The following is a 23,942-nucleotide window of genomic DNA, read 5'->3' on the forward strand; positions in this document are numbered from 1 at the left end:
TGAGTGGATTTCTAAGCCGTTTCAGAGGCACTTAAGAGTTGCACTCCCCAACTTGCGAACAGGTTCCTTTCCTGAGTTCATTCACAAGTCGGTATGCTGGCACAGTGGTTAGCACTGCTGCCTCACAGCACCAGAGACCTCGGTTCAATTCCCACCTCAGGCGACTGACTGTGTGGAGTTTGCACATTCACCCTGTGTATGCGTGAGTTTCCTCCAGGTGCTACGGTTTCCTCCCACAGTCCAAAGATGTGCAGGTTAGGTGAATTGGCCATGCTAAATTTCCCGTCGTGTTAGGTGAAGGGGTAAATGTAGGGGAATGGGTCTGGGTGGGTTGCACCTCGGCGGGTTGGTGTGGACTTGTTGGGCCGAAGGGCCTGTTTCCACACCGTAGGGAATCTAATCTAAAAAAGTCGGTTTGGATGCAAGTTGGAACATTATGCAGATGAGATAAAGTAGACATTCATAAGTACAGGAAATGTTCATAAGTCGGATGTTCATAAATCCTCCTCCTCCCTCTCAACGCACCCCACCCCGGCCACCACAGTGCATTGATTAGGTCTGGAGTCACATGTAGACCGGACCAGAATGATATGTTTCCTTCGCTAAAGGACATTAGTGAATAAATGCTTTATTTTGTCAAGCGGCAGTGGTTTTATGGTCATCATTCGTTTTCTAATGTTTCATTTTTCTTGGATTCAAATCCTGCTGTATATTTGTTGGATTTGAGCCATAGTTCCTGGAATGCTTCCTAGGTTTCTAACAAAGACTACCACCTATGCCATCACCTCTACTGTATAGTTACAGATACACAGGTTTTAACTGACTGCAAGTGGTCAATGTAAGTTGATATACAAGGGATATTATCCACTTGCAAATAGATCTGAGTTGAGTTATGTGCATGAATTTTATGATCAGGAATGAATTGTTTCAAATTACATCTGAGTTTTCCCTCCAAGATTAATCATTGGTAATGAACATAAAGTGTTTTTCCTAACATCTGACTGTTTTGCAGTTTGGAAAAGACCATGGGGTTGCTATAATAGAACCAATTCTTTTATCCAATAGAAATAGAACTTCACTATTGCCAGATTACATAAAAGTTTGAATGAGTTTCAGAAGTTAACTGCACGAATCTGGTGTGTAATTGTTTGTGTATTCAAGTTATAGTTTGTTTAATTGCTGCAGGTTTCACTTCACGAATTAATTCAGTTGTAATTAAACTGCGTTATTGGGCTTTGGTGTAGAATAAGCACATTAATGTTACTTATGCCTTTTGACACTTTGATTTCCTGGTTGCATAGATACATTTTCTTTCTTTGGCATTGTTGTCTCCTGATTGAATGAGTGGAGGGGGAAGTGAACAAGCAAAAATAACTGTGTCTCTTTGAATCAAAAATAGCAATTGTAATCATTCTTCCTGGCAATGTGCTCACTGATATCCCCATTGTGTCATCTGTTTGTGGCTTAATGGTGAAACATTGAACGCTAGTGAAAACAAAAATATATAGAATAATGGAATCATGAGCAGGTCACGAATTATTGTCTTGTTGGGTTCCAACCTTCATTTGGAGTCCCCATGTCAGTAAGTTCCCAAATGATGTCCTAATCGAAATTACAAAATTTTCATATAGGATACTTCACAGATGTGGGAACAGTTGGAACTGAATTGATTGAAAATGAAGATGCTCAGTTGTCATGGATGCCAATATAAATTGTATAAATATATAGGAAAAGCAAATTGTGATGCAAGAGTTGGAATATGAGTTCCCTTAAAAAAAAAACTGCCTTTAAAAAGCCTCTGCTGTGATATTCTTAGGTGAAGAAGTCTTTACTTACCCACTGAGTTTTATTTATTTTATATAATTCCCAATAGGAACTAAATGTCCGTCAGCTGACATTATCCACAGACAAAGGCAAGTATGGCATTCAACTAAGGGCAGAACCAGATCACATGGTTCTCGGAAAACGCCTGAAGGGTGCATTCAAATCTGTTACAGCAGCTATCAAGGCACTCCAGAGTACACAGTTGGAGGAGTTCCAAAAGACAGGTGTGTAACAGCAAACTGTTAGTTCTTTGCTGTGGAAAGAACAGTCATTTCTTGCTCAAAATATATACAGCATAATTAGCCATTTTAAACTGCATAGCTGAATGTTAATGCTATCAAATTGTAATCTAATAAATTAAACATAATGTATAAATGTAGCGTCTCGGAACAACTGAAAACTACAGAATTGTTTCCAGACTCCAGTTCTTATTTTTTCTATATAAACTTTAACATCAAATCCACCTGTTTCCTATAATATCTGGAAATAATAAACATTTTTATAATTGTTTAGAGCTGCAGTTATTCTTTAAGTGGCAGTGCAGCTTTCCATACTTCTCCTAATGTAAGGAAGGAATATGTTTTGAAATGCAAACATTTGTACTAACATATTTAAAATTAACAAAAATTTGAAATGGTCAGTTGATGTGTAGGTCTTGCATTTTATAAATATTAACTTGTGTTACTATAAAACCTTCACATTCTCAGAGCATTGAGGAGTTTTAGAGCCATTTGATCTTTTGAACTGAGGTCACTGTTGTAGGCTAGAGAAGAAAAAATAAATTCTCATGCCAACATTTAAATAAATATTTTAGCCTTCCTCTGACTAAATTTAGAAAATGCTGCAAATTGAATAATATCAGCATTTGATCCAAGTAAATCTTTTTTAGCCTCAGCTGAAATTGAAAGAATTTCATTGCCTCCATCTTTTATGCTAAACATCCTGAAAAAAAAACCCATCAATCTGCAATGAAGATCATCAATATCACAGTTAATAAAACAAAACATACTGGAGAAGGTCTGCAGTATCTGTGAAGAGAGAAAAGAATTAACATTTTGAGTCCAACATGACTTGCTTTCCTTGAAATGTCGGGGTTCTAATGGAGAGCAATAAATTTGAAACATAAACTATGTTCCTATCTGCACAACTGCTAACAGAACTGCTCCAACATCTTTCTCCATCACTTCCTATTGATAGGTCATATTGCCAGAATCTACGGTGTTTGCTTGAACTAAATTTAATTCTTGCCATGAATTGCATTCCTAATACTTAACATTTAATGAATAGGAGCCATAGTTGTTGAAGGACATGAGCTTCATGAGGAAGACTTGCGTCTTATGCATAAGTTTGATCCAAATGCAGGAATAAGTGCTCAGTATGAAGCCCATTCTGACGCTCAAGTAAGTTTTTAATTTAATGCAAAGAGAAATTATTTGCAGAAATTAATTATATAGTAAAACTTAGCAATGTATCTAATATATATTAATGTAAGTGTTAAAAACAACTTTTGAAACTTTTTTGGAGTCGAGACCGTGGTGCTGGAAAAGCACAGCAGGTCAGGCAGCATCTGAGGAGCAGGGGAATCAACGTTTCGAGCATAACCGTTCAGGTTTTGAAACTTTTTGCTTGGCTTTGCTTTCCACTTGATTTTGAAATGAATGCTCATGAGCTTTGAAATTGTTTTGCTTGTACTCCCCTTTAACCGTCTCTCATTGTCCTTGACACCATGAGTAACTTGCTAGTTCATTTCAGAAGATTGTTAAAAGTCAAACACACTGCTGTTGCTCCAGCATTACACTTCTGCCAAATGGGGAAGGATGGCAGATATTTGACACTTGTGTAAGATTTTAACACTTATGATAGTTCAGTGGTCATCTTTTACTGATACTTTTCTATGCAGATTTATTAAATTAATAGTACCAATCCAATGTTTTCAGAAATTATATGTTTGCATCACTAAATGTGTAAATATAGCTGGAAATGCAGAATTTAGAGCAGTTTTGTCATTTCAGTTGTTTTAATTTGTTTCTTTCCCCATTTAGATTTTATGAATCATATTATTAATTTATTTAGTTAATTGAACTTTAGTTCTGAAGTTGCTGTTGTAGGATTTGAACTTGTCTCCAGATCGTTTTTCTATGCCCCTCCAATGTTACTCCAGTAGTATTCTCAATATGTTACATTGTCTGACGTGCCCCGTACCCACTATTTAATAAATTGTTGTGTAAATAATTAATGACTATAAGTGTAGCTGATAATACAGAATAGTTCAATGACTTGACCACTTTAGCAGTATTAATTCTGCTCCTTTTAAACTTTTAGATTTCAGTATTAAATCCAAATAGTGTACAGAGGAACCTCGATTCTCCGAACGAGATGGGTGGGCAGTATTTTGTTTGGATCATTGATTATTTGGTTTATTGATTCAATGCTTCTTCTCTGGGGCTCGGAGTTTTTCCTCACACTGCCTGCCTTGCTCCCTCTCTGTGTTTTAGGGTTTGTTTCTGAGCAGACACACAGTTGTGTGTAAGGGACCTGCAGCATCCCTAACCCCACCCCCAAAATCAGTTCAATGGCATCGACACAGCAAGCACCTGTTAAGACTGCTCCCCGAGACACATCTCCCCAATCCTGTCCTGCCCACACCCACTGACGGCGCCCTGTCTGACCTGGCCATGGCCCCATCCCCCCACCTCTCTGGGGCAGACAGACTGGACACCAACAGTAAGACTGCTGCTGTCTTTGGGGGATGAGTCTCAAAATAGCACACAAACACACACACACACACACACACACAGCCACACACACAACATTTTACTGCAACTTTTTAACAGGTTCCACCTTTGCCCTGGACATGATAATGTTGGAGAGATTATCTGGGGAAGGGGGTTTTAGGGTATACCCCTGTGTCAAACTCCAGGGAAAGTGTGGGGAGAGAGAGAGAGCGCATGGGCGGTCAGTCATTTGGAGATGGTGCCTAGGCTCCCATCGATGTCCAGGATTCTTCTCGGCAACATTTCAGTAAGCCAGGTTCTTTTTTAATCATTGTAAACAAAACACGCAAACAGTGTTGAAACACCTCTTTGATGTAATGTTTCTATCGGGACCTTGAGATCTTCTTCGGGTAATCCAAAATTTGGATAATTGAGGTTCCTCTGTATTTAACCCACCAGCTGAGAAATATCTCTGATCTGTTTCTGCTGCATGTCTGATGAGAGGTCATCAGTTTAAACATTTCTTTCTCCATGACCTGCTGAATATTCGAGCACTTTTGTATTTTCATTAACATTGGTCTGGATGTCTTTTGCTTTTTATCATTGCAACGGGACATTTGCTGCTTTCTTCAGTTTAGTTTGTAAAGGTACACCCTAAATGTATGACTTGTTGTTTAATTGCATTTTTGGTCATTTTCTTACATTCAGCTTCCCTTGTCCGTGTCTCCTTTGCCCACTATTGGCAACTGTACCAACATTCACCTAGGCCCTACACTCGAGTCTTTCTTCTTGTAAGCACCCACTGCCTGCCTTCTCTCTCAACCCTTTTAAAAGAAGGATCTCTTTAAAACCATTTATTTTGATCAAACTTTAGATCCTCTGCTAAATATTTAATCCCTCAATTAACATATTTAAAAAAAAGTTAACTTGCTTATAGTCCCTGCACAATCTGTGGAACCTTCCCTGCAAATTGGTTGCTGCCCTCAGTTGACTGTAGTTTACTTTGAGATTCTCTGAGGTCATAAGTTGTATTTCTTTCTTCAAAACATCTTCCATTTCTTCCTAATTGTGCCTCTGTGGTGTGCTTTCTTTGTTTTATCATGAAATTATGTAAATGCAAGATAATGCTGATGTAGTTGCTCAATATTGTTGAGACATAGTGAGTAATAGCATGAGTCCATTCAGCCCAATGTGTCTGCACCACTCTTTTGAGGAATTTTCCAGTTCATTGCCTCAATCTTTCTGCATAAGCTTGCGATTTTTATTCACTTTCCTTTTGAAGGCTTTTGAGACTATATCCACCACCCATCAGGCAGTTCATTCCAACTTCAAAGCACTTACTTTAAAAAATGTTTTCCCTCATGTTGCTTCTGATGCTATAGTCATTTTATATTTAGGCCCTCAGGGTATTCTCCCTGAAACATCAGAAACAGTTTCTTTGAATTTACTGCGTCTAAATCATTCTTGATTTTAAACAACACTGACAAATCTCTTCTTCACCTTCTGTTCAGACTCAATCAATATGACACTATTCAAAGGAAATTCTCCCAGTGTTCTGGCGAACATTCATCCCATAACAATCGATATCTTAGGAGAATATGCTGATTCTGACATTTCAGATGATGTGATGCAGTTTTTGATTTTTGTAGAACAAAAGCAGCAAGTGTTTTTTCTTCAGCTTATGAACAGGTTGGACCGTAGGGTCTGTTTCCATGCTGTACGTCTCTATGACTCTTAAGTACTCAACAGATCTGGCGGCATTTATCAAGAAACAGGGTTAATGTTTCATTTCACGTTTTTTTTACTTTTCATTTACTGTCTCCAGATCAATTTGATTTTGTTTCTTCACTTGCACCATTATTAATCTCTTTGATTTTCCATAATTACCCTCTGTCATTCAACCTCTTCCACTTTCCACCCTTACCTTTTGTTCTCCTCCTCTAATCCCACCCCCTCTCCTCTATAACCCCCTTGTTTACATTTCTAGCTTCTTCCATTGCTCATGAAATATCATTGATGTGAAATGTGTTTTTTTTCTAAACCATCTGTGGTGCATATTCAGCATTTTTCAGTTCAAACTTTTAACATATGTAGTATTTTAAAGTTTTTTTTAATATGATTGGTTTGATAGTTAGAGAGCCCTAATTTGTTGAACTATTGTCCTGATAAGTGTGTGCGCATTTTGTTATCTTATGAAATGATACTCTTTTCTTTTAGGTTTTGGTTCTTTTAGATGTTACACCTGACCAGTCGATGGTGGATGAAGGAGTTGCACGGGAAGTTATAAATCGTATCCAGAAACTTCGAAAGAAGGCAAGTTTTTTTTTCTCCCCTGTTCTTTATCCATTTGTACTAAGCAACTTAACTAACACACTCAACTAGCTGTTGTTCTGATGTGAGCTAAAGCAGTTAATGTTGGCAGACTGTCTGGCAGTGGCAGCATCATGTCACAATCCTGTGCCCACCTGCAAACTTGAGCAGGGATTGATAGACAGTGATCCCAAGGCCAAATATTTCCCCCATTCTCAACCTCAACTCAACCTGGAGCTGCTGTCATTTTTCATATACTGACCATAGAGTTCAGCACAGAATTTTAAACAAGAGCTTAGATAGTCACCAGCCTAAACAGATGATTGACAGAGAGAGCATCAAAGATAAATTCATAAAGTATACTTACTAGTAAACAATTTGTGTTATTGAGAGGATTGGAGACACATCCTCATACTGATTTACTCAATTTGTGATGAATCCCCCTTTCATAAGCATTCTTTATACTGCAGGAGCCAGCATTCTGAGAAACATTCGGGGACATTCAGTTCCGAAGGATTATTACAGTTGACTGTTCCAAACTGTTAGTTGCATGCAATTCTGCCTAAAAATAGATGTAGATGAATTGAAAGGCTTTCAATAGGTCACTTGTGACAGTTAAAGGTTCACTGAAGAAGAGTTCAAAGGGTATGACGAGGTCGTGAGAGAGATAAGGGGAGACCTTGAAAAAGAGGGAAATGACCAGAATGGGAGCAGTTGCTGAGGTAGTCCATGACAGATAGCTCTCGGAAGGGAGTTTCAAGGCCAGATTAGCAACGAGTGACAAATTTGAACGTCTTGTAAAGTTTAATAAGATTAGATGACCAGCCATTAAGTCTCCTGTTGTTTGTTTAAAACCGTGAAATCTTGTAGTTTTATTATCCTTGGATGTCATGTTCTGTCTATTTTTTTTAAAGCCCTAGCCAGCTCATAACATAGTTTGGCAGTCTGGTAAATAGAAGAGATGTATCATATCTACAAGCAATAATAGTAACAAATTTCATTCAGTTGACTAAATGTCAGCATGGAGAAGAAATTGTTTCATATTCCCCATTCCTCACCCAATTTCCACCCCAGGGAGCTGAGAAGACTGAGATTGGTGGATTATTGGGGTTCAATAAAACATGGCGTTAGGGTGAGAAAGTGGGAGTTCATGTGGGAGTTCAACCATGATCTTCTTGCCAACTGGAAGCTGGCAGAACAGCTTCCACTTGGTAAAGTAGGAGACCAGAAGTCAATCTTTTCTCTGTTTCAGATTTACTCACAAAAGGAACTTTACAGGTTTATACCTTTTTAATTCTGAAACCCAACACCAGTGTAAATAAGTATCTCTTTATCAGTGCTCAAGTAATTATCTAATGAATGTCCTTTGTTTATGTATCTTTCATCTTAAATTATGCAACAATATCATTTTGTAAATGTTACTGAGCAGCACAATCTACAGTGTGGTTATGTCAACTGCAAAATGCCTTAGTACTTCATAACCTACTCCAAATAGTTAACAGGTGCATATGTTGCTTAAACTCCTCAGATATTTTGATTTTACCTCAAAGCAATTCAATTCAAATAGTACATGCTGATTTTTGTTTTTTAATCGTTCATGATGCTAGATTGCCAAATTAGTAGATTGATGTTCTTGAAGTAAAGTTGAAAAGAAATACACTTAAACAAAAAAATTGGAAGAACTGCAGATGTTGAAAATCAGAAACAAAAACACAAATTGACGGAAAATCTCAGCAGGTTTGGTGGCATTTGTGGAGAGAAATCAGTTAATATTTTGGGTCCAGTGACCCAAAGAAGCATTCTGAAGAAGAGTCGCTGGACCCAAAACATTAACTCTGATGTCTCTCCTCAGATGCTGCCAGACCAGCTGAGTTTTTCCAGCAATTTGTGATTTTATCACTTAAATGTTTTTGTTGCTTTTGTTAAATAGGTTTTAGCTTTTTTTAATATACAACTTTTTGTTAAGAGTAAAAACTGGAGAGGTTATTAGCCTTCCAGAATCAACCTGCATTCAGATGAAATTTTCTGTCAATTCAGTTTTGTTTTCTGCAGGACACAAAATGATTGGTGACTAAACTAATGAAAGTAGCTTGTATTAGTTCACATTTGTCAAATTGTGGGCAGGTAGCATATTCTGTGTAAATCCCCATTGGTTCAATCATCATGAAGCTGAAAATGTGTTGCTGGAAAAGCGCAGCAGGTCAGGCAGCATCCAGGGAACAGGAGAATCGACGTTTCGGGCATAAGCCCTTCTTCAGGAATGAGGAAAGTTTGTCTAGCAGGCTAAGATAAAAGGTAGGGAGGAGGGACTTGGGGGAGGGGCGTCAGAAATTGATAGGTGGAAAGAGGTCAAGGTGAGGGTGATAGGTCAGACTGGGGTGGGGGCGGAGAGGTCAGGAAGAAGATTGCAGGTTAGGAAGGCGGTGCTGAAACCGACCGACTCCCACAGCTACCTGGACTAGACCTCCTCCCACCCTGCCCCCTGTAAAAACACCATCCCATTCTCCCAATTCCTTCGTCTCCGCCGCATCTGCTCCCAGGAGGACCAGTTCCAAAAACGCACAACCCAGATGGCCTCCTTCTTCAAGGACTGCAATTTCCCCCCCCGACGTGGTCGACGATGCCCTCCACTGCATCTCTTCCACTTCCCGCTCCTCCGCCCTTGAGCCCGCCCCTCCAACCGCCACCAGGACAGAACCCCTCTGGTCCTCACCTACCACCCCACCAATCTCCATGTACAGCGCATCATCCGCCGTCATTTCCGCCACCTCCAAACGGACCCCACCACCAAGGATATATTTCCCTCCCCTCCCCTATCAGCATTCCGTAAAGACCACTCCCTCCGTGACTCCCTCGTCAGATCCACACCCCCCACCAACCCAACCTCCACTCCCAGCACCTTCCCCGCAACCGCAGGAGGTGCAAGACTTGCGCCCACGCCTCCCCCCTCACCTCCCTCCAAGGCCCCAAAGGAAACTTCCGTATCCGCCACAGATTCACCTGCACCTCCACACACATCATCTATTGCATCCTCTGCACCCGATGTGGCCTCCTCTATATTGGGGAGACAGGCCGCCTACTTGTGGAGCGTTTCAGACAACACCTCTGGGACACCCGGACCAACCAACCCAACCACCCTGTGGCTCAACACTTTAACTCCCCCTCCCACTCCACCAAGGATATGCAGGTCTTTGGACTCCTCCATCGCCAGACCACAACAACACGACGGTTGGAGGAAGAGCGCCTCATCTTCCGCCTAGGAACCCTCCAACCACAAGGGATGAACTCGAATTTCACCAGTTTCCTCATTTCCCCTCCCCCCACTTTGTCTCAGTCAAATCCATCGAATTCAGCACCGCCTTCCTAACCTGCAATCTTCTTCCTGACCTCTCCGCCCCCACCCCAGTCTGACCTATCACCCTCACCTTGACCTCTTTCCACCTATCACATTTCCGACGCCCCTCCCCCAAGTCCCTCCTCCCTACCTTTTATCTTAGCCTGCTAGACAAACTTTCCTCATTCCTGAGGAAGGGCTTATGCCCGAAACGTCGATTCTCCTGTTCCCTGGATGCTGCCTGACCTGCTGCGCTTTTCCAGCAACACATTTTCAGCTCTGATCTCCAGCATCTGCAGACCTCACTTTCTCCTCAATCATCATGAAGGCAACTTTGTTTTAAAGTGCATGAAACAATCATCAATGCATACTGAATGTTATAATTATGAATTTGGCCACTTCGATCCTATGTGCAAGCTTTTGGCAACTCTACTTTTGAGGCTACTATATTAAAATCAATACATTTACATTTCATTTCATAGCGATGATTATTGACATTTGGTTATGTGCCATAAAGCTATTATAGTTTTCCTTGTGGTTGACTTTCTGTAACTAACTTGTAACTATGTGTTATTTAGAAGACAAAAAAATTTTCTAACTACAGGAGAATAAGGTTTCCAAGAAATACTTAATTTTGAGATTTTTTCCTATATACATTTTATTCAGACATATCTGTTCATAGTTACATTATGCTTTTCAAAATATTCAATTGCTGCAATGTTAATATTGCAAGTACAATGCATTTTGAGATTTGTCTCAACACCTAAATTATATTGTTGATTATGTGCCATAGCATTATTCATCTGAAGTGATTATTTTTTACACAAAATTTGAATGAGTAAAGACTTTTATCATTCAATTTTCACAATGCTCTGTTTTTTGGCTTTTGAAAGTAATAAATATTTCTTGTTAGTATTTGATATTCCATTTATAATCAAGTTTGAATTAGTTTTTTGGTGTGCACTTCAGCCCTGCTGAATATTGATAATTCCACAAAGGTGGTAAATTGTTATCTGCTCTTCGTAATGCACAAATATTCTTGATTTTTTTTTTAATCCCTCTTAAAATCCATATATATGCTGAAGTGCACACCAAAAAAACTAATTCAAACTTGATTATAAATGGAATATCAAATAAGTCTTAATTTAAAAAGAAGGGTAACTTTCCCATGATGTGTGGTATCTGCTTATTTGCAAAGCAAGCATTCAGTTTGCTTCATGTCTTCCAGCATTGACAGATTGGAACATTTTTGATACTTCACAGTGCAACATCTTGGTAGTCAACTTGTACCACCTTGTCACTGTGCTCAATGGCCAACTTGGTCCAGGAATGATGACAAGATTTTACAAAATTTGTACTTACAGGCCCATCTAGTGCCATCAGATGAGATCACTGTTTACTACAGCTCCGAGCCAAAAGGAGAGTATTTGGACAATGTAATTCAGGGTCACATTGACTTTATCTTAGGAACTATCAAAGCCTCATTGAAGCCTTACCCAGTACCGATTTCTGCTGGCATTATAATACAGGAAAAAACGCAGGTAAAGCTTCTAACATTTTTATCTGCTGTCTTACGCATTCTTAGTCTGAGTTTCATGGTATTTTCAAATGTATGTGGTTGCAGATGTGCTCTCAAATCTCAAAACTCGCTAGTATGTGGTTGCATTTGATACAAAGTTGAGATGTAGCTTTATTCAGTATTGGGTATCATAGAATCCATACAGTGTAGAAAGAGGCCATTTGGCCCGTTGAGTCTGTACAGACCTTCCAAAGAGCATCCCACCTAGATACTTTATCTCCATAACTCCACATTTACCATGGTTAATCCACCTAGCTTACACATCCTGTGTCAGTACAGACAGACATCTAATCTGCACATCTTTGGACTGTGGGAGGAAACCAGAGCAGCCAGTAAATACCCACACAGACATGGAGAATGTGCAGACTCCATACAGACATTCACCCAGGGTTGGAATTGAACTTGGGTCCTTGATGCTGTGAGACAGCAGTACTAACCACTGAGCCACCATGCTACCCACCATATCCCTCTGGGTTTTTAAATCGGTGATGTTAGGCCAATCCGTTTTCCTACTGAAATACTGTGGCAAGAGTAAGTCAGAGGCTAGGAACATTGCAGTGAGTAACTCACTGACTCCCTAAGATACAAGTCAGGAGTGTGGTGAAATATTCCCCTTGCCTGGATAAGTGCAGCTCCAACAACACTCAAGAAGCTTGACGTTATACAGGACAAAACAACCACGATTGGAACCATATCCACAAACATCACTCCACCACCATAGCTCAGTCACAGCAGTGTGTATGATTAACAAAATGCACTGCAGAAATTCACCAAGGCTCTTCATGCAGTAACTTCCAAATGAACGACCACTGTCACCTAGAAAGACAAACATAGTAGATACATGGGAACACCATTGCCTGCAAGTTTCCCTCCAAGCCAGTCACCATTCCTGACTTGGAAATATATCTCCATTCCTTCAGTATTTTCGGATCAAAATCTGGAACTGCCTCTCTTATGGCATTATGGGTGCACCTATGACACAGGGATTACAGCCGTTCAAGAAGGCAGCGCAACACCACCTTCTCAAGGTCCAACAGGGGTGGGCAATAAATGCTGGCCCAGCCACAATGCCCACATCCCAAAAGTGAATAAAGAAAAAGAACAAAAAGACCAATTATGCATTTCTGATGTAAAATGTGGAAGCTTTGTTCATTCATGTATTTCCATGTAATTGTTAAATGTGGGGCATTTGTAGTTTTTAGTAAGGTATGATAGAATTGATTTTTTAAGAATTATTAGATGATGTGATCAGGTCCTTCCTGCAAGTGAGCTTACTACATGACTGATCACCAAAGAAGTGTCCTGGTGTATTCAGTCAATCTATATTATGTACAGGACATCAACTATGATGCAAGGACGAAAAAAGTGATTATTTTTAACATTTTATAATGTGAATTTTATTAGGGAGAAACCTAGAAATTCCTCCAGTCTATTCCAGTGAAATGTTCAAATGCTTCTTGGAACAGCTGATTTTCTTTTTACGAGGACAGCAGCTTTGAATCATCCTGGGTGGGTGGATGGGATGCCAAACATACACGCACAGCTGGTTTCTGTTCTTAAAGAAAGACAAAATGATTATTTTTTAATTGCTGTGTTTGTAGCAAATATTTTTCATCTTTGGTGTGTGACTTGTAACAATATGCCCTTTTTATAAGGGAGTGTTAATGTAATGTTTGGAGAAAAATACGCAGCGGGTCAGAACAAGAGGCGTTACCTTGTTATTGTTCTCTTATTGGTAGTTGAAGGGCTCAAATCTCGATTTGACACTTGTGAAAGGAGCGTCAACCATCGATGCTCCAGTTTTGGGCCCTGCCTGTGCATACATCAATCTCAAGGTTTGTGTCGATGGACAAAAGCAAGGTAAGAATCAGAAACATTGGATTTTTATATATTTATTATAAAGACATTGACTTATTTTAGTGCTGTTTAAAATTGACCTAAAACCAGTATTTTCAAAGATTGCTGTATGTTGTGAAAAGTGACTGATCCTCATTGCAAGTATTGTGCAAACAGCTGCTTGAACAAGCTGTAATTGAAATGGTTGCAGACAAATTGGAACCAAGGGCAGTGTTGATTTTCACCAGACAAATCAAAGGACTGCATTTGGAGGAGTAGGTGTAAGATATTAGGAGTCTTCCATCAAGACTCTCTGGGTAATCCTGCAAGCGAATACTATCATGGATAGTAGACAGAATTTGTAAGCAAATTTACAAGTCCTAAAACTTGTACTCTTTTCAGACTGCAACTGAATTGTGTCATCTTAAATGAGATAAGGTCCGGGGGGATCCAAGATGGCGGTGACCCAGCAAGTCTTAGTCTATAGTGCTTCTCCCAAGACTTGGGCAAAGTGGGCCTTCTGCCTCCACCACACTCACCAAATCATTTAAAATAGTTTTTACTTAATGTAGTTAGTTGCTCAGTACTGAATTTAAACAACCTAATCTCCCGTAAAAATGACTAAAGGGAAGGGAGCCCGCAGTTCCCAGCAGGCAGGAATGCCTCCCCCACCCTCCCCAGCTGCAGGATAGGCGTCCACAACAGCCCTGGGGGACTTACCTATGGTGGCGAGTCTCGTGGAAATAATCTCTAAACTCGATGCAAAGATCGACGCCTTCTTCAAAGAGTCCTGGAGCCGATGGGATTCACTCTCGGCCGTGCTACAAAAGCACGACCGAGACATCAAGCAAATTGAGCGCCAAGTCGGAGGGGCGGAGCTAAAGGCCGCGACCTCCGAGACTATAGCAGAATCAGCCGTAGATCGGGTCTGGACTCTTGAAAATATTCGTTTGCTGGGCCTTCCCGAACGGGAAGAGGAAGGCCAGCTTACAGCATTTCTCGAACAGTGGCTTCCACAGCTTTTAAATCTGGAGGCTGGATCAGGCCAGGGAAGGGTGGAATAGTCCTACTGGGTTGCAATATGCAGGCCTGGCACGAACCAGCGCCCCCGCCCGGTCCTGTTCCAGCTGCAGAGCTATAAGGAGAGACAGATGCTCTTAGAAGCTTCCAGAAATCTTGGGAAAGATCCCCAAGCCATGATTTATAAAGGATCCAAGATTGTTATTCCAGGATTTTTTCCCAGCTCTGGTCCGAAAGAAGAAGGCGTTTGATGAAGTGAAGAAATGTTTAAGGGACTTAAATATTCAGTACTCCTTGCGCTACCCAGCAACGCTCCGCTTTAACCATGAAGGGCCGGTGTATAACTTCGGACCGCCAGAAAAGGCCAAGGAATTTTTGGACTCTGTTAGATAAATTGTAAGAGTTAATTGATGTTGTTTTGCTCTCCTCCCACTCCAGTTTACACCTCAACCTTTTTTTTTAATATTAATCCCTTTCTTTACCTTACTGTTTAATATTATATTCGGGGGGTGGGGAGAGGGGTTTATTTATTTGTTCTCTATTTAGCGATTTTCTCCCCTCACCCTTTTTTTTATATATATATTATATATAGGCCGGGGGAGGGGGAGGTGTCTAGTTAATGTTGGTGGGGGGAGGTGGTTACCTTATCCTATTTTATTTCTGTCTTTAGGAGTGGGTTGTTTTCCCCTGTTATTTTGCTACTATATTAAATTATTACTTGTTGAGGCTGTAATTTTATAGTTATATATGGTTAAACATGGTATTAACATTACCAAATATATCCAGGTGTTGGTGTGGGGCGCGGGGGCGTTAGGGGTAGAGTGCTCACTGTTAACTCTAGCTCTGTAGTATATTTGAATTTTCTTCATCCTATCGAGGGGTGTCTGAGTCAAGGGTGGGGCACTGGTTGGGAGAGGATATGATGGACTTTTGGAAAGGAAGTGATGCCCCCTGGGAACAAGGAGGAAAATGCCTATTTAAATACTTTTTTTTTATTTAGAAATAGTTTTTTATTATATTGATGTGAGTGTATTAAAGAGCCTTTATTTTTGTGAATTTTATATGCTCTATGCTCGGGATGTTCTGGATAGGGTTTCCCCTCCCGAGGGGTCTCAGATTTGCCCGGACGATTATGGTTGATCAGTCGGTTAAGTGGTGCACCTGGAATGTCAAGGGGAGTAATTCACCAGTCAAAAGGAAGAAAATATTATCAAACCTCAAGAAAGAAAGGGTTGATATAGCTCTCCTACAGGAGACACATTTATTGGATAAAGAACACTTGAAATTACGACAGGGTGGATTTGATCAGGCCTTCTTTTCTTCCTTCAGCTCAAAAAGTAGGGGAGTTGTTATTCTTATTCGGAAGAACTTCCCTTTCAAAATCCTAAATCAGATAAAAGACAAATCTAGACTATATATTCTGATTAAAGCCCTTATAAATGGAGAGGAATATGGGATCTTAAATTTGTGTTGCCCCCCCCGGCCCGGCACATCCTTTTAAATTTATAACTGAAGCCTTCTCAAAATTGATGGCTCTCGGTGCTCATCATACAATTATAGGGGGAGATTTTAATTGTATTATGGATCCGGAAATAGATAGGATTCCCAAGAGTACTGCAGGAGTATCTCCCAGATCTAGACAATTGGTGGATTTGAACAAAGAATTAGGATTAGTAGATGTATGGAGATGCCTTCATCCACAGGGCAGAGATTTTTCGTTTTACTCTAATCCACATAAATGTCATACCAGAATTGATATGTTTTTTGCCCCCTCAATTTTTTAAAATTCCATATCATCCTGTAAAATAGGCAGTATAGCAATTTCCGATCACGCTGCTATATGGAAATCAAGGCGAGGAACAATGAGACATCTCCCTGGCATTGGCGTATGGACACCTTCCTAATGAAAGATAGTAAATTTGTAAAGTACTTCTCTCAAGAATTTAAATTTTTTTAGAAATTAATTCAGGTACAGCTAGCAACCCATCAATGATGTGGGAGACCATCAAAGCTTACACGCGAGATTTGATCATTTCATACTCAGCGACTGAGAAAAAATTAAAGGGAGAACAACAGCATCTGCTCGAAGCTCGCTTAAAAGCGGCTGAAACAGCATACGCTGACAGACCTTCTATTATCAAATTACAAAGGATTACGGCCCTTAGGACAGCTCTAAACACCACGCTCACCCAAATGGCTAAGAGGGAAATATTATTTACAAAAGAAATATTATATGAATTTGGCGATAAACCTGGTAGATACTTAGCATTTCTCGCAAAGAAAAAGAAGGCCCCTCAAACTATCATGTCTATCAAGGAAAGTACGGGTATTCTGACTCATGATCATAAAAGGATTAACGCAATCTTTAGAGAATCGCAGGATTGCGAAGACAGAACTAGGAGGATGCAGTCATTTTTTTAAAAACCTGACCTTTCCGGACCTAACTCCGGAACAGGTATCAGTCCTGAATGTTCCCCTTACAATCCAAGGAATACTTGACGCAATCAGGCAACTTCAGAGCGGTAAGGTGCCTGGCCCAGATGGCTTTCAATCTGAATTCTATAAAGAATTTACAGGAATATTGGCTGGTCCACTTATGGACATGTATAACTACTCATACAGTCAGGGCTGTCTCCTGCCTTCGCTGAAAGAGGCGAATATCTCTCTTATCCTCAAAAAAGGAAAGGACCCAGAAGATTGTGTGTCATACAGATCAATATCCTTGCTAAATGTAGATTTTAAAAACCTCTCTAAAACTTTAGCATTGAGGTTAGAAATGGTATTGCCACACATCATAAAGGAGGATCAGACGGGGTTTATCAAGGGCCGTAGATCATCCAGTAATGTTAGAAGCGTTTTGAATGTGATTCAAGCCTGCCATCAGGGAAAGATACGAGGAGTAGTAGTCTCATTAGATGCGGAAAAGGCATTCGACAGGGTTTGAATGGTCATATTTGTTTTACACATTGGAAAGGTCTGGCATTGGAAAGGTGTTTACCAAATGGGTCTCAACACTGTATAATGATCCCAAAGTAGTTGTGATTACCAATGGATTATGCTCAGATAGCTTCAGTGTGGATCGGGGCTGCCGTCAGGGATGTCCTCTTTAGCTATTGCTATTTACGCTAATAATTGAGCCACGAGCAGAAGCTGTACGGGCTGACCCTAATATAACGGCCCCGAGGATTGGTACAGGTAAACATAAAATTACCCTTATGCAGATGATGTTCTTCTATTTCTCAGTAATCCTTTGATGTCCGTGCCTCGCTTAATCCAAGTTATTAATACATTTAGTGTATTTTCAGGCTATAAGATTAATTTCTCAAAGTCAGAGGCTATGCCAATGGGTGGCCTTGCTAGTATATCCCACTTATTGGACGGATCCCAATTTCCCTTTTGGTGGTCCCTGGAGAATTTCTTATATTTAGGCATTTTTATTACCCCAGTATTTGGTCAGTTATACAAGGCTAACTTTGTGTATTTACTGGAGAGGATAAGGCAGGACCTCCAGCGATGGGGAGACCTTCCAATTTCCTAGGTAGAATAGCACTAATTAAAATGAATGTCCTGCCCCGTCTCCTATACCCTATGAGAATGCATCCGGTGAGGCTGGCACTACATAAATTATATGGCTGGTTGGGTTCCTTTATCTGGAATCATAGACGGCCCTTCATTAAGCTGAAGAAGCTACAGCTTCCACAGGCAAGGGGAGGATTGGATTTCCCAGATTTTAGGAACTATCAGTTAAGTTCCCTATTAAGCTACATAGCCGGTGGGTCTTGTCTGACCCGTAATCGATCTGGCTGGGCATCGAGGCTTCTCGAGTAAAATGCCCACTTATTAACCTCTTATTTTCAGACAAGAGGAAAATCATCACGGATCAATGTAAAAACTCTATAAAACTAAACACAATTAAAGCTTGGAATATAATGCGGCAAAATGAGGGCAACTCACATAAAACATCCCCCTATGCTCTGATAGTGGGAGCATGGAGATTTCAACCAGGGCTTACAGATGCCACTTTCAAACTCTGGAGATCCAGGGGTATCTCCTGTTTAGGGGATCTGTTTAAAGAAGGGGTCCTGATGTCTTTTGAACAGCTGCATCAGAAATTTGGATTACCTAATGGAGACCTCTTTTGATACTTCCAAATTCGAGATTATATACAGAAGAAGACTACGTTATTAGATAGTCTTTATAAATCAGATAGAGAACGTAGCGTGTTATGGTCAATGGGGATATCTTCCGTCAGCACTATTTATCATGTATTACATGATGAAGTATTGGGAGATATGGACAATCTGCTTAAAACATAGGATCAGGATTTGGGACTGGAAATTTCTGTAGAAATGTGGAATGACATTTGGGAAAATGCCAGAAGAATCACCATCTGCAACAGAACTCAGGCCATTCAGTTGAAGATACTTCATAGGGCCCATATAGCACCGGACCGATTGGCAAAATGTAAGGCAGGAGCATCTCCAATGTGTCCCAAATGTAAAATAGAGGTGGGCACTCTTGTATGTTGCTTATGAACCTGTCATAAGATCCGTAGATATTGGACTAAAGTAGCAAGTGCTCTGACAGAAATCTTAGGAACGGAAATTAGAGTGGACCCTGTATCTCTCCTTTTGGGCTTTTCGAACTTTCCCTCCCTGGATATGCACAGGAAGAGATTATTTTCTATTCTCTCTTTCTGTGCAAGGAAAAATATTTTGTAAACTGGGTGGCTGAGAGCCCCCCTGGACTTTCGAATTGGCACAGATTAATCATGAAATGTATTCCCCTTGACTTCCTTACAAATATGGTGCACCAGAAGACCGCATTATTCCATAAAATATGGCAGCCCTTCTTGAATTACATAAATACAGATATTTCGGCCATCCTAACAAGGGCTTTTATTTAATTGAAATGACGAACCTGGCTGGTCCGGGGCCCCTTGGAAGAGGAATCCTGCATGAATGCGGGTTTTGTTACAATTTGATGTTAACACATTCCAAGCATGTATCTCATTACTCAATTTCTGTGTTATCTGCCGGGTTTTTTTTTCTCTTCTTTGAATAATGTAAGAGACTTAATTATACACTCTGGTTAGTTGTAGGTTAGATTAGTAGTTAGTTGAGTTTTGTTTTTTTCTCTCAGTATCTTTTTTTTCTGTTTGATAAATTTTGGTTATTATATATTTAAGATTTAATTGTATATTAATGTTTATACTTGGGTTTTTTTATTTGTAAGCTTGTAAAAATATGTTAAATTTTCAATAAAAATATCTATTTAAAAAAAAGAGATAAGGTCCACGTGAATCTAGTATGTTGATTCCACATCAATTAACTAAAGTATCAAATATACATAACATTTCTTTGTGGATTTCTAGATGAATTTGTCGATATATGCTGATGTATTTATGTAACTGTAAGAAATGAGCTGACCATAAAAAGTTTAGGCAATGTGGTAATCTAAAGAGGACGAATTATTTTAATTGAATCCTCGTATCTGCATGTGTTTCTGTGTAGCTTGCATAACCATCTAGAATATGTCTGCTAATTTGACTTTAGTAATAATTCCAGTCTTAATACACAAATAGAGTCAACACAAAATGGCAAATGCTGTGTTTAAAGAAAAATAAGTTTATTCTAAGGCAGTATTATTGAATCAAAACTCCGTTCTCATTATTGAAATAAATATATTGATTCATTTTTCAGATGGTGTGGTACTATTGGAAAATCCAAAAGGAGATAATGTTCTGGACTTTGTCAAGCTGAAAAATGTGATCATCAACATATTTAGACTGCAGACAACCAAGATAGCTATCTATCATGATAAAAGTGGTAAATATGTTCTTCGTTTTCGAAATGTTCCATCATGTGATTCTTCTCTAGTTTCTTTTGTTATTGGACCATGGGTTTGCTTGGAAAAGGAGCGACTTTGCAACACATATCGCTTTTAACATGCAAATTATCCATTAAGTTCAGATGAGAAAGATATATGATGTAAGTTGTGAATGCCATAAGTTTCTGGTTGATTTATGGCACTGCAGCCCTACAACATCCAAATGTAAATGGTGGTGAAGAATTAAATAACTCAGTAGAGGAGGAGGCTCCACAAAAGAAAAACCCGTACTCAAAGATGGGGGGGCCCTGAACATCAATGCAAAAGATAAGGCTGAAGCATTTACCTTAATCTTCACCCAGAAGTACCTGTGGATGAACTCTCTCAGCTACTTCCAGAGATCCCCAGCATCACAGGTGCCAGTCCTCTGCAATTCATTTCATTTCATTCCACACGATATTAAAAAACAGTTGTAGACATTAGATACTGCAAAGGCTGAGGGACCTGAAAGAGTACTGGAGACTAGCGCTGCAGACTTGACATACCCTTAACTAAGCTGTTCCAGTGCACGGTGGCACGGTGATTAGCACTGCTGCCTCACAGCTCCAGGGTCCCAAGTTCAATTCCAGCCTCGGGCAACTGTCTGTGTGGAGTTTGGACACATTCTCCCTGTATCTGCATGGGTTTCCTCCGGGTGGTCCGGTTTCCTCCCACAGTCCAAAGATGTGCAGGTCGGGTGAATTGGCCATGCTAAATTGCCCATAGTGTTAGGTGCATTAGTCAGAGGGAAATGCGTCAGGGTGGGTTACTCTTCGGAGGGTTGGTGTGGACTTGTTGGGCCGAAGGGCCTGTTTCCACACTGTAGGGAATCTAGAAGAGCTAGTATTTCCCCAACAATGAAAATTATCTAGGTATGTCCTGTTCACAAAAAGCATGACAGATCCAACCCAGTCAATTACTGCCTAACAGTCTACTCTCAATCACCAGTAAAGTGATGGAAGGTGACACCAACACTGCTACCAAGCAGCAATGACTTGCTTGCTGACTCCCAGTTTGGTTTCCACCAGGACCACTCAGCTTCAGATTACTCCTCATTACACCTTGGTTCAAACATGGACAAAGGAGCTGAAGTCCAGAGGTGAAATATCAGTGCTTGTCCTTACCACCAATGCTGCATTTGACTGATTATGACATCAAGGAGCTCTAGCAAAACTGGAATCAATAGGAATAGGGGGGAAATTCTCTGCAGGTTGAAGTCATACCTGACACAAGAGAAGAGAGTTATAGTTGTCAGAGGTCAGTCATCTCAGCTGCAGGACATCTCTGCAGGACCTCCTTAGTGTAGTATCCTAGGCCCAGCAATCTTCACCTCGTTCATCAATGACTTTCCCTCCATCTTAAGGTCAAAGGCGGGGGGGGGGGGTGGGGAGGGGATGTTCATTGATGATTGCACAATGTTCAGCACCATTCGCTTTGACTCATACTGAAGCAGTTCATTTAAGGACATGCAAAATTTACGTAGCTTTCTAAAGAAGTAGAGGTACTGGTTTGCTTTCTTGACTGTAATGTTAGTGTGAATGGACCAGAATAGATTGTTGGTGATATTTACTCCTAGGAATTTGAAGCTTTTGACCACTTGCACCTCAGCACCATTGTTACAGGGGCGTGTCCTCCATTTTGCTTCCTGAAGCTGATGACAAACTCTTTCATTTTGCTGACATTGAAGGAAAGATTGTTGTCTTTACACGATGCCACTAAGCTGTCTGACTCTTTCCTGTGCTCATTGTTTGAGATCAGACCGACTATGGTAGTGTCATCGGCAAATTTATAAATGGAGTTAGAACTGTGTTTGTCCACACAGTCATGAATTTATAAAGAGTATAGTAAAGGGCTGAGTGCGCAGCTTTGTGGGGCATCGGTGTTGAGGATTATTGTAGTGGAGGTGTCATCACCTATCCTTATTAATCACAGTCTGCTAGTCAGTGGCAAAAGTGCCAAGGTTTCCCTGCCATAGCAATGTGATACAGGCTCCCTACTGATTCTTCAGACGATGGGCAAAACCCCTGTTGTCCACACTAAATCTTGACCTTTTGTCTCGTCATCTTTCCAGAATCCTTTTTGTGTCTAGGCATTCATGGAAGCATTGAGATTCATTTGACAATGCATAACAAGTATTTGGGTCAAGGCAATCTAAGAATATTGTCACTTAATACACTAAATTTAAAATTAGGAACAGCTAGAAACAGCATCAAAGCTTACACAACACACCCATGGAACCTGTTTCAAAGATTGCAAACCTCCTTGTTTCTTGTTGAATATTCTCTGTATAAAATTTCAAAAGTAGTTGGGAAGTGTTGGTCTTTCCAAAGGCCTTTAGGATTTTGCTATCCAGTGGTTTATAAATGTGAATCCATGTTGAGTTGATCCTTTGTTGCTGACAGGTTATTTGCAATACAAGATTAATTATCACAAGGTGATACTGTAGACAAGGTGTGATTATTGAGTCTCTGATGAATGTTTTTGGTTCACAGGATAGCCAAGACATGCTGTGATTTTTATTTTGTGAAATTGTTTTGGCAGTACACAAGTGCTGCCAATGTTTGAAGATTTGTTGTGCCAGCAATGAGAGATCAATTCCAGAAATTCACCGTAATGACTAAAATTAAAGTCTTGATCACTGTGCTGGCTGGCTGTGGATGAGTCTTTAGTTTATATCCATTTTGTTGCAATATTACTTCAAGAAAATGGCATATATTGTAAACAAAGCATCACAAAACCAGGATGTAAAGCAGCATGTATCAAACAGGGTATGTGTCCATTGGTGAATCATTAGAGTTGACTGTTGGTTGAGCTTTCCTGTAAAGGGAAAACCACCATAGTGCCAGAGGGCAGCTCTCATTAGGGAGGACTGTTGGTGAGTTTAACCTGCCTCGGGCAAGGGATGAAGTTGAGAAGGTGGAACCTTCACGTGTATCTATACGTAACATAAATTAATTCTAGATCTCCATTGAAGAGAACCTACTAATATTTGTGAATCCTGTACTTGATGACTTTTGTCAAGAAGCCAGAAATGAAACACATTTCACTGAAAATATTTGGCAGCATAAGACTGTGACACAATATTTTTAGTCTTTCAGGTGCAACCTTTATCCTGACGAGCAAATAACTATAAGCATCGCATTGTGCCTGCTTAGCATGGACAATCTTGGGAATGGCCATCAGCCTTCAAGCTGTCTGTTAATTCGCACGACATCTTGAGGTTTGGGTATACATACCTTTCCTTCTCAGTTAAAATTTGAATTCATTATCTCTGAACATTAGCAGAGTGCCATGCCCATAACAAGTACGCCATTTTAAGATACAGCTCCCATCACCTCCGTATATCTGAAGTAAATACGCTATGTAATGTCGCCTTTATACAGAAATCTGGATTAGTGGTGCTGGAAAAGCACAGCAGTTCAGGTAGTACTGCTCCTCGGATGCTGCCTGAACTGCT

At 40.2% G+C, this 23,942-nt stretch overlaps 1 protein-coding gene across 4 annotated transcripts in view; it reads left to right on the forward strand.

Annotated features, from left to right (window-relative positions):
- The window catches only part of iars1 (isoleucyl-tRNA synthetase 1), a 186,242-nt gene that overhangs the window by 129,391 nt on the left and 32,909 nt on the right, over nucleotides 1–23,942 (forward strand). For all 4 annotated transcript variants that reach the window (XM_043707895.2, XM_043707896.2, XM_043707897.2 and 1 more), the window contains 6 exons: nucleotides 1,874–2,048; nucleotides 3,112–3,224; nucleotides 6,756–6,851; nucleotides 11,547–11,723; nucleotides 13,501–13,621; nucleotides 20,320–20,445. In XM_043707895.2, coding sequence (XP_043563830.2) covers nucleotides 1,874–2,048; nucleotides 3,112–3,224; nucleotides 6,756–6,851; nucleotides 11,547–11,723; nucleotides 13,501–13,621; nucleotides 20,320–20,445 — 808 coding nt within the window. The remainder of the gene's footprint in view (nucleotides 1–1,873; nucleotides 2,049–3,111; nucleotides 3,225–6,755; nucleotides 6,852–11,546; nucleotides 11,724–13,500; nucleotides 13,622–20,319; nucleotides 20,446–23,942) is intronic.

Source organism: Chiloscyllium plagiosum, unplaced genomic scaffold (genome assembly GCF_037043375.1).
Source record: "Chiloscyllium plagiosum isolate Xiang-an unplaced genomic scaffold, Cpla_swu_hap1 HiC_scaffold_14, whole genome shotgun sequence".
In the NCBI taxonomy this organism is placed as follows: Eukaryota; Metazoa; Chordata; class Chondrichthyes; order Orectolobiformes; family Hemiscylliidae; genus Chiloscyllium; species Chiloscyllium plagiosum.